General features: G+C 48.6%; 1 protein-coding gene and 1 pseudogene across 1 annotated transcript in view; one reads left to right on the top strand and one right to left on the bottom strand.

Moving 5' to 3' along the window:
* Positions 1 to 1194: 1194 nt before the first annotated feature.
* The window catches only part of PKNOX1 (PBX/knotted 1 homeobox 1), a 30793-nt gene continuing 20348 nt past the window's right edge, over positions 1195 to 11639 (bottom strand). The window contains 2 exon segments of the mRNA XM_033131556.1: positions 1195 to 6755; positions 9339 to 9511. Coding sequence (XP_032987447.1) covers positions 6544 to 6755; positions 9339 to 9511 — 385 coding nt within the window. The 3' untranslated portion in view covers positions 1195 to 6543.
* Positions 8415 to 8842, top strand: LOC117036591 (60S ribosomal protein L31-like; annotated as a pseudogene).

The raw sequence follows: 11639 nt of genomic DNA, 5'->3' as shown, positions 1-11639 counted from the left end.
ACTCTTGCTGGAGATCAGTTGGCCGTCAACGCACAGGTTTATTCCTGGACTCGCAGCGCTGTTCCACGGGTCTGTATGTGTATCCTACGCCAGGGCCACACTAGTTTGATCACTGCGCTCTGTAGTAAGTTTTGAAGTCAGGGAGTGCAAATCCTCCGTCCTCATTCGCTTTCAATATGTTTCTTGTGTTTGGAATTCTTTGAGCTTCTTAGATTCAATATTTGATTAGTAATAGCTCCAGAAAGAAAAAAAGGAACTAATTCAAAAAATTCCCAAAAGACACAATTTTGCAGGTTGAGAGAGCCCCCCCAATTCCCAGCACAATGGATGGAGAACGACCCACAGGGCAACATCATCATGAGATGTTAGATGACTTGGGACAAGAAGACCCCACAGAAGCTTCCAGAGGTGCCTGGGGAAACCCAGCTCACGTGGAAACTCTCGGGAATGAGACAGGCATCCAACTTCTCCATCTCCACGTGGAGGCTGGGAGATGAGAGAGGAGCCTGAGTACATCCAAGAGGAGAAGGGGTGCCGTGCAGAACCCTTGACGCGGCACACTCCTTACCAGTGGAGGGGTGTGGACGTCTACACTGAGGCAAGTGGCCTCCTTACCCAGGAAAGCGCTGAAAGGTGCACCCCACCTAAATGGAGTAAAACAAGAAGTCATGGAGGGCACTCCCCCGCAGGACGGGGAAGGGAGAGCCCAGGACAACAGGGCCAGGCAGACAGACTGCAACAGAAAGAGCTGAGGAGTGATGCCCTGAGGGGGGAGGAAACATCCGAGGTCTGCGCAGGCGCTGAGACTCAAGTCTGGTAGACTGGGGGGCTGCGTGAGCACCTAGAAAACAACAACAACTGGAAGGCTGTATGAGAATGTGGTTACGTAACACCTAAGCGAGGAGTGCCGGTTGCTTCATCATAACCGTCTAAAGTGAATATCGATGTACCTCCAATTATTGCAAAACTATTGGAAGGATCAGACAATAGAAGTATATTCACACAGTGCGAAGGGGTACGTGAGCCAGACGAATGTCAAAAGGACCTTACTACATAATATCTACACTTGAACAAAAGCAGCAAAGGCACGTTTGGGGGAAATATGCCCATTTCTGGGCATGTGGACTCCCTACTTTGGTCTCTACTGTTCTACAAAAAAAAAAAAAAAAATCTGGCAATCACAAATTATGAGACACTGAACAAGGGGAAAACAACCCACTGTCAAAAGAGATGTGCTGCCCCGGACATCTCTGTGGGACCCCACGTGACCCTGAGTGCTCTGGCCAAGGCTGCAGGACCCGAGCACAGTGCCATTTCCTTAAGTGCCGTCAGCTAGGACTCCACCAGCAGCAGCAGGCTCCCACCTCCACAAATACGCGGTGCCCCTTCCCAACTTTTGCCTAAGAAAGTGGTTTTAATTTATGCATCTGTGATTATGGGGGCGCAGCACTTCTTCAAGTGCTTGTTGGCCTTTTGGGTTTTCCTTATATCCAGTGAATATCCTGTCATTTTTCTCTTGATATCCAGTCTTTTTCTTGTTGATGTGCAGGAATCCCCACTTAATCCTAAGTAGGAACTCCCTGTCAGCTTTTGCTGTTAAACAAGGGAAAAGGACTTCTCAGGTTGTCACCCACTGAACAGTCCATGGCATCCTTCACGGAACAGGAACCCGTCCTCTGGGTCTGGCCAAACCCACCAAAGTTTTGCCCTCTCACCTACGCACGTGGGGTCTTCAAAGGTCGTCCTCACCCCAAGCAACAGAGGCAAGCTCCCACATCATCTCCTTCTGTCACCCGAGAGCCGGCCTCTGTCCCTACCCCACTCCTCTGCACTGCTCTTATCTGAGCCACCAGGTGCCTCCAGCCACGGCTTCTGGAAACGCAGCTTCCCGGCTTCTCTGGCTCGATTCGTCGAGCATTTCCTCCAGCCCCTGGCTGTTCTCTGGCACAACCTTCTGGTTTGCAAACTCGGGGCTACACTAACATGGCCAGAGCATAAGCCACTAAGGGATTCACAGTTTACTCTGACATGGATGCTGTGTAGAGATCATATCAGGAAAACACGAGTTGACATACAGCAAAATGTTTTAAAAATATACCTGATTTTATCTACCAGCCATTTCCTAAAAGTGTCTAAGCAACTAAAGCCATCAACATCATTAAAGGTTCCTGTCAAACGCGGTGGGATAAGAGGACTCCTGGTTTGTGCCAAAGCCATCGTTGGCTTTTACAGGCTGAAGTCTTGGGTTCATTTAAATCATGAGAGAAAAAACAAACCTCTGTGCAAAATAATGCCTTCCACATACTATCTATATGTAAAACACCTACTAAGTTATTCAGTTAACAACACTAACTAGTCCTCTATAGACTAAGAAGGGTAGAGCTGGATGAGACCTTGCGGGGACCCTCTCTGTGCAGAGCCAGCCCTGGCCGGGGCCGCGTGATGGACAGCCGGCCCAGGGCCCACAGCCCCACCTCCCAGACCAGCACGCACTGTGTTAAGTCACGTGTATCTAGACGATACAGTGCTATAGTTTCGCAAATTTCAGTTAGAAAATAGCACACACATCTTAGGTCTCAATGAAGGTTTAAGAGGATCTAATTGTAAAAGGGCAAAAATCGTTTATGCTAAGAATTTCTCCTTAGAGTGTATCCAGCAACGCATGTAGGCCAAACATAATCTACGTTATTAAGGACATCTGCAAAATGCAACAAAATGTGAACACTAAACATTTAATCCAAATATATTTCTTATTTTCAGGATTTGCTGGATCATTACTTATTTACTCATCTCTCTCTAGAGACCAGAATTCCACTATTCATAAATAGTACTTTTGAACTAGAATAAACCATATAAACCAATTTCTTCCCTTTTATTAAACAAAGCACTGGAAGCCTGGAGGTGCCGGTCAAGGGCTGGGCCGAGGTCTCACCTGGTTAAAATTCATGCCCACCCTCTCACCTCTGACCTACAGAGTTGGAGAGAGAACATAGTGACTCACTTTCTATCAAATCAATCAGAACTTTTCCTGAAACAATACACTTCACAGCTGGGAGCCAAGCCTCCAGCAAGATTGACAATTTCAGGTACACTTTTAGAAAACACTCGAGTCTGCGGACTCACGGTGGCCCGGGAGCACACAGTTTGGAGCACAAAGTCCATACACTGACCACAAAGAAGACACCACTCTGGACTTGTCCCAGCGCCCCTCTCCAGGGTGTCCAGCGACGGCCTCGCTTACAACGTGACCCAGGAAAGGCGATGGCTCACTGAGGAATCATTTTCTTCTCATTAATGTCAAAGAGATTTATGATAAAATACAATAAAAAAGCAAATAAAAATGTTCTAATTTTTCCCTGGGAAACCAAGGACTAACTGAAGTAATCTGCGATTCTTGAAAAACGAATGGCTCTGGAGGCCGCCATGCAGTGCAATCCTCATTTTTAAAATGTACGGGGGTCACTATGGACCCTAAGTGTCACCAGCAAAACACGTCAACAATCTGAATGTTTTACTTGAAACAGAAAAGCAGCTTGTGGTGACATGAGCTTTAGAAAATAAAACATCCATAAGGCTTGTTTCTATTTTTAATTTTTCTGCTTTGATAAACCAATTGCTTCACAAAAATCCCTTTTAAAGACAACAATCCAAGAAAACATATTGTTACAGTATTCACATTTTAAAGATTGTCAGTTCATAGACCAAACAACTAAAACAAAGGAAGATTACTGAGTAATTTCTGTCACTAACTGCCAGAGATAGGCCTTTCACACCTTCCGAGTATGTGTGGTTTGTCTAAAAGAAAAAAGTGCTCCAACACTTTGTCACACAGGTCAGAGTCGGGTCACCCGGCAGGTAACACAGAACAGACTCCCGAAGCTCCAGGGGTGAGATTTGAGCTTCGCTGCTCTGTGGTCTGAACAAGCTGGCGCCATGCTCACTCTCCTTTGCACGTGGAGAGATGCTTAAACCTGCTGTGCTACCTGGAACCAAAAGACGGAGCTGGGTGCGTCCTTCAGGGGGCTCGCTGGGCTTGGCAAAGCCGTCCGCTACCTGCGGTCAGCTGAGCAGCGCACACACCAGCGTGCTGCCCTCGGGGCTCACAACACATTCAAAAGCGTCCTTCATGATCAGGAAAGAACCTAACAAGAACGAAGTCCAATGGGATCTGCTTGGGGACAATGAAAGCACAGTGGGCTGTACTCAGATTCTCTCAGATGTCCGAGGGCAGGAAAATGGGGATTCATAAGGTGCAAACTGACAGCAAATGTGCTGGGCGGCGGTTTAGCAACCCTTGACAGCTTGCCGCGTCAGGTGGTCAGTCGGGTGGTTACTGGGGAGCGGTTAAAGGAACCTCAGGCTACGTGCACAGGTGTCCTCTCTCTAAATGACCTTTACCCTACTCTGAATGCAGCAACACCCTGGAGCTTAAGGACACCCACTTGGGCTGCAGGGCACACACCAATGTCACCGGGCACAGAAGGTGGAGTCTCAGGCCAGCGGGGGGGGGGGGGGTAACCCCGACATGGATTGTGCAGCCTCAGCTAACCACTGGCCGCTCCAGTGGGCTTGGCTTCTGCTGGGGGAAGAAGGCCTATGAGGAGCCACGTTCTAAGAATGTTTTCACCAACCTGAAGGGAGGGGAGGGAGGAGAGAAGGGGAGGGCTGGCTGGCTTCCACAGGTCCTACTCTTAAAACATCCAACAGTCTGAAGTAAAGCTAAAATGATCTTTCATACTTGTGTAGACTTAAAATATTAAAAACCTTTATAAATAAGGAATTCAATACCTGCTGAAGAATGTTTATTCTCTCCCTAAAGAGTTGATAGTCAAGTTTTTCTTTTAAAGCTGAAATGTTTTAAAAGAAATGTCTATTATTTCTTGCTGTCTTCTAGTTATCTCGGAAGGACTTTCCTAGGATTAAACTTTAATTAATAAATTTTGAAGGAGAAGTCAGTCCCAGAAAAAATTCTGCACTAGCTCAAATATCCCTCAAAGTAACCTGGGTCCAGAACTCATTACTATTGTAGAATCGCAAGAACTGGTGACCTTCCCAAACCATGAAACCATCCGTTAGAGACACGCCGAGCGTCCGGGTACCCCAGTTAAGATTATATAAAGCCCTTCTCTATGAAACAAGGTGCCCCCGTTTCCTCAGAGAAAAAGCCCCACCCACAAGTGAATAGATGAAAACCAACCAACCCAAGCAAACAAAACCAGTCTGCGCTTTTGGTTCCTCTTGTCACCAGGAAATGGAAGTCCTAACACTATTCCGCATCTCGTGTGACCGAGTCAGAGGCGGGCTCCGGGAATTCCAGAGCAACGTGTACGAGGAGAAAGCGTGGACCCTGGGACTGAGAGCCACGAGTATAGCCCGCACACGAGAATCCGTGTCACTCCATCAGCACCATCCCGTGCGTTTGGTCACTTCATGGATATCTGTCAATTATGTGACCAAGTGAATGTTTGTTATACCCTAGCCCTGAGCCAATGGGACACAGAACATTTTATATGAGTTTATAATAAACATTCTATGCATAACATGGCTGACTAAAAAATTCTAAAACAATACACAGCTGACATTGGTATAGTCACCATCGAACTGTAGTCAAATTTAAATTAGACTGAAATATGTATGGTAAGAGCTTTTGACTGATATCTGGCTACCATTTCACTTAACTTACCTAAGTCCTATTTAGCAAATGTCTTTAGATACATGTTTAGATCAAGTGTAAAATGCAATCTGAGCATTTACTTAGAAACCAAAATTTTAAGATACAAATTTCATTAAATAGTTGTTTCTTTTATAGTAGTAAATGCAAAGTACTACCCTAGCGAACTTAGGGCAGGCAAGTTCATTAAATTTGGTCAATTCAGAACACTCCAAATGGAAATAGTAAGCAGTATGGTTTCTTCTCTAGAAATTTCATCCTCAATATAGTATAGTCCATTCATCACGAATTTATAAAATAGCTTTTATTCCAATAATTCCAGCAAGGTAAAAATAGGAGTTTCTTTTTATAGATAGCCAACGAAACAGGGCTCACTGAATAGGAGAGAACTTGACTGTGTTTAGATTGCTGTAAATTTGCCACGAGTCACTCAGTTTGTTGTCACGCCTTGTCACCCACCCCGCACCAGCGCAGCAGCTTCTTTCAAATCCATGGGCCACACAAACAGATCAGCCCACTGAAACCTGCTTAAACCACGGAACTCAATGAAAACTGCATAATTTTTTAGAAAAATGGCAACACTATTCCTTCAGCTAATGAGGGGCTCACGGGGGTGTCTGTCATTCATCACATTTTTAGCGTTAAACCTTTAAAGAATTTCCTTGAAGCCCCCCGCCCCCCACACACGCACGCACACACACAACGTGAGAGAACTCGCCGCTCTGCACAGACGCTCCCAAAGCTCACCGTGAAATACAAAAGTGCACGCTTCTATATCTACATATAAAACAGGGTAGAAACAAAACCGTGTAAAATGTTTGCTGTGCAAACTGTCGAAAGCCAGGCCCGCCGCCGGGTCCTGGCCGCCGGTCCTACTGCAGCGAGTCGCTGTTCTCCAGGACCAGCCCGCTGATGTGGGCGGGGGTGAGCGCGGCCCCGCCGGCCCCCGGGCTGTCGACCGACTCGTCCTCGCTCTGCTCCGCCATCATGACGTGCTGCACCGCCAGGGTGGCCCCGTCCGAGGACAGGGACTGGAGGCTGTCCACATTCATGCTCACCGGCGTGCTGATCGTCACGACGGCGCCTGCGGCAGAGTGGGGTGGTCACGAATCAGAGGCGCTCGTGCGGGAAGATGCCTCGTCCCCCAGCTGAGTGCTGTTTGCTCATCTGACCTCACGTTAAGACCCCGTGTGGCTCTGGGATGCGGCCTCCGCCCTCGGAAACCAAGTGCCGCAAGGGGAACAAGAGAGAACAGAGAAGGTGGGACAAAGGCCGAGATGGACGTAACTGGAGAAGCAAAGCAGAGGGAACACAACCGGAGCAGGGAAGACCAGTCTGAAAGGGGAAACAAGAAAGCTGGGATGTGCCAAGCCCTGGCCATCTTGGGAACCAGGGGCGGCATGTGTTCATCTGTCAAAATCTCCAGATGTATTACCAGTGGTGAAAGCAAGAGGAGACACCATTACAGGATATGTTCATGTCTGGGGAAAAGGCTCACTCACGTCTGTGCACAGAATACCACATCACATGTGTGCTGGGGGCGTGGACAGGACACGGCGATAAGGGTCATTCGTCTCTGGAGAAGAACAGATGTCGGGATGGAGGAAAGATCTGTTTTCACTGCATATTCTTATTTGAACTTCTCCCCTAATAGATACATACTGCCTTTTCCGAAGGAGGTAGAAGGGAGGAGAGACAGAGAGAGAGAAATAATACCGTTCTAATTATTGGATGAAAAGAGAAAACAAGAAGTTATTTGAATATGAATGTAGGATCACTACATATCAAAACCCACATGATGAAGCCAAAGCTTTAAACGCACAGGCCACAACTCGAGGGATTAGGTGGAAATAAAATAAGCATGATTCACGGCCCACTGTGAGGGGCCCACCCCAAGCCCTGGGCCAGCACAGCTGGGGAAGGACCGAGCACAGTGTCCAGGGCTGAGAGCCGCACTGGACACAGCCAGTGCATGGCCCCCGGGGGCGCTCTCAAGGTCTTGCTCAATTGTGGGGGGCAAAGAGCCTGGAACAAGGCACTGCTGGGCCCAGAGAACAAGAAGGAACCCCAAAGGCCCAAGAGGATCAGACTGTCCTCATGGACTGAGCTCCAGAACAGAGCTCAGGAAGACCTGTGGTCGTTCCCAGTACCTGGCCCCAGCCAGAGATCCCCGGGCACAGCGACGGGCAGGAGAACAGCCCAGAATGAGGAGAAAACGCATCGGTGGGAACCGACCAGAACTGACGGGACAGAATCAACCGACGGGTCCCAAGGAGGTATTGCGACTGTTCTCTCTGTGCTCAGCACTTAAGGAGACCCATGGGAGACATCGAAGACTCACGTGGAACTCCTAGAGACAAAAACTACATGTGTAACGTGAGAAGCCCGCTGGGGGGGCTAGAGAAGATTCAACACAGCACAAGAAAGAGACTGCTGAAGCCGACGGGCGGAAATAGGAACGAGCCGTGGAGAAACAGAAACAGAATCCAAAACCTGAAAGAGCGTCTGTACCTGTGTGACTTTTAACCACCTCACATACAGGAAGTAGGGGTCCTGAAGGGGTAGGGCGGTGGGGGAAAGACAAAATATATTTGAAGAAATAATGGCCCAAACTTTCCTAACTTAGTAACAGCGTGCTGCTGAGTGAAAAAAAGATGGAGAATGAAAAAGTGAGAATGAGATGGTAACACCGTTGGTAATACATTTAAAAATATATGCACACAAGTCTTTCCAACTTGGGCCGGGCAGGATGGCTCCCGCAAAGAAGGGTGGCGAGAAAAAGAAGGGCCGTTCTGCCATCAACGAGGTAGTGACCAGAGAGTACACCACCAACATTCACAAGCGCATCCATGGAGTGGGTTTCAAGAAGCCTGCCCCACGGGCACTCAGAGATCCGGAAATTTGCCATGAAGGAGATGGGAACACCAGATGTGCGCACTGACACCAGACTCAACAAAGCTGTCTGGGCCAAAGGAATAAGGAATGTCCCATACCACATCTGGGTGCGGTTGTCCAGGAAGCGTAATGAGGATGAAGACTCACCAAATAAGCTCTATACATTGGTTACCTACGTACCTGTCACCACTTTCAAAAATCTGCAGACAGTTAATGTGGATGAGAACTAACTGCTGGTCGTCAAATAAAGTTACAAAACTGCCAAAAAAAAAAAAAGGAAAAAAATATATATGCACACAAGCCAGAAAGATGCACATTAAACATGTCGGAGGGGTGGCCTGTGACTGGGGAGAGAGGGACGGGTCAAGGCAGATAAGCAAAAGCGAGACACAGGCTGAAGGGACTAAAAGGGAAAGAAGCACAGGGCCAGGTGTGAAAATGTGACAATGCCACACTCTGCCCCGAGTGCGAGGGAAGAGAGAGGTGGGAAGGAGCCAGGCCAGGGCAGTCGCCGCTGGGTCTTGGGTGTGGATCGTGTATCATGCCGAGTGTCGTCTGGTCCCTAGCACTGGTGCCCCTTCCACACTGGCACCCAGAATGACGCGTCCACAGCTAAGGCCTTTGTCACGCCTCAGATGCAAAACCAGGCAACTGCACACACTTCACGTTCCCTACACTCCCAGGAGCAGCGGTCAATCGCGGCCTTTCGTGCCGACGGCTCATCACCGCCCTGCAGTGTTACCGTACGTGCGCGCCCTGGGCCAGCCCGTACCTTCCGACATGGCGAGGTCACCGGACGGCGGCTGTGCGGCTCCTGACGCGATGGAGTCGGGCCAAAACCTCTGAACCGGCCTGTTCTGAGCAGTTTTCTTCTTTGTTTTTGGAGTTTCGGAACAACTCGAATCCAACATGGGCTGAAGAATCCGTCTTCTAGCATTGATGAACCTACACACCGAGGCCAACAAAGGAACAGCCGTCAGCACAGCGGCCTCTGGGAAGGCCTGTGCGGGAGCGACAAGGGCCTCTAGGGAACGAGCTGCTTTAGGACCGTCCGAGCCGGTCGGAAAAGCTCCGACTCCAGCCCAGCAGACACTGACGCCAGGCACACGTACATTAGCCACGTGTCCAGAAAAAGAGGGCGAGCTGGTTTTAAAACCACTCACGGTCTAAGACCACCTCCTTCCTGTCACCTCTTCTCCACTTTGATCTAGTCCACGTTTGTGAAGGTGACATTCATCATGCAGTGCGGACACTGTCAGGTGTGCCTGTGACATTACTTTCTCTCAGGGAGAGACAGGTTACAACGGCACTACCCGTCCCACGTGGCCTCGCCGTGTGTCCCTGAGGACAAAGCCCGACCTTGGAGCGTGCAGTCGCTGCTCCATCGTGACCACTGAGCGTGGTCTCAGGCAGGAGTCCATCTCTTCCAAAGACTATTCTGAGTGGGAGGCTACTTCTTAGATGGCGAAGTCACGAGTCACCAAACTGCCCTGGACATGCGGCTAGCACCAGGATAAAATCAAATGGACTTCCGCTGCTCTTTGAGACTGAGCGCCACGTAGAGAGCCGCAAAAGCGCTCAAGCAGCAAGCAAGGCAGGATGTGCTTTCACAGAAACAGATCCGGCAGTAAGTTTTAAAGATGGGGAAAGAAAGACTGCTTTCTTTAATTCCCAGCCCTCCCAGGACCCGGGCTGTTGCCTCCCAATGTGGGAAAGCGGGAGGACGAGGCAGTGACTCGTCCGCAGTCTCTGGAGGGCCCAGAAAATGACCCCTGCGCCTGTCCATCTACACCCCACGACCTGTGATGGCAGGAGAGCCACAGCTGTCCCGCAAAGCCGACTCACAGGTCAGCTTGACCCAGGACAGAAAACCACACCCGCCAAGCCTGGGGAGCTGTTCTGTCATTTGGTCTCAGGATTCCGAGGGACAGACAGAGGGAACCAACCTCTTGCTAGTCACTCGTGCTAACCCCTGAAAGCTGACCTCGGGGTGGCTGGGCAGCACATCCTGCGTGGAGCAGAGGTCAAATTGGTCTGTCAGGGCGTGGCAGCTTCTCTTCTGAGGCCCACATGCAAAACGACAGACTAGAAGTAGACTGACACTAAGGCTGCTTTGCGTTAAAATCTGAAGACTCGAGAACATGTAAAACTGCATGTGGACACATCTGATAACAATGACAGCCGCCCGAGAGCTTCACTCAGAGTGTATCTTCGGTCCCTGTGGCACAAGCATGACCTGAACCAGAAGACCTCACGACAGCCCGCAGCGCCCCTGGCTCCAGCGGCATCTTGGACAGAAGCCCGCTGCTGCTGCTTCACCCTTCTTCTTCAAAGCTGCTTTGAGGCAGAGACATAAGCTAACGAGGCTGTGGTCAGCCTCAGTCCCAGATGTAATATAAGAGTATTTTGTGAATATAAGAGTAAAAAAAAAGTCACAAAGAGTAAAAGTAGCTACAAATAGTAATTAAAAGATTTTGGAAATTTTAGAATTTATGAAAGTCATGTCATTAAACTGGTAGTAATTCTAAAAGGTAAAAGTTGATGTTAAACCTTCTAGATAAGACAATCCTGTGAACAACACAGAGCAGCCTGTTAGGGAACATGAGGAAGTCAATAAACAAAGAAAAGTAAGGTGAGGGCTGAATGGTGACAAAAGCATCAGAAGACCAAAGAAGTAACTGTGCACTCACCCTGCAATCAATCAGTGTCATGACTAAAACCAAACACAAGTGTCAACACAAGCCCACACGAGAGAACTACTGGGACACACTGGGACGTCACAACAGCACAGCAGCAATAACGTGCAACTTAGGTTTCTGTTAACAGTTTACTTAAAAAGATTTATCAAGTATATGGTGATGGAAGGAGAACTGACTCCGGGTGGTGAACACACAATGTGACATATAGATGATGTGTTACAGAATTGTACACCTGAAATCTGTGTAACTACTAACAACTGTTGCCTCAATAAACTTTAAAAAAAAAAAAGAGAGAGAGAGAGAGAGAGATTTAGCAGGAAATAATTCAAATAGCATGGTCTACTGTTGCTTCCCAAGTCAAAACTGATGGCTGA

This window comes from Rhinolophus ferrumequinum, chromosome 2, assembly GCF_004115265.2.
Source record: "Rhinolophus ferrumequinum isolate MPI-CBG mRhiFer1 chromosome 2, mRhiFer1_v1.p, whole genome shotgun sequence".
Classification (NCBI taxonomy): Eukaryota; Metazoa; Chordata; class Mammalia; order Chiroptera; family Rhinolophidae; genus Rhinolophus; species Rhinolophus ferrumequinum.
The sequence above is the reverse complement of the archived record's forward strand: the minus strand, read 5'-3'. Positions and strand labels throughout refer to the sequence as shown.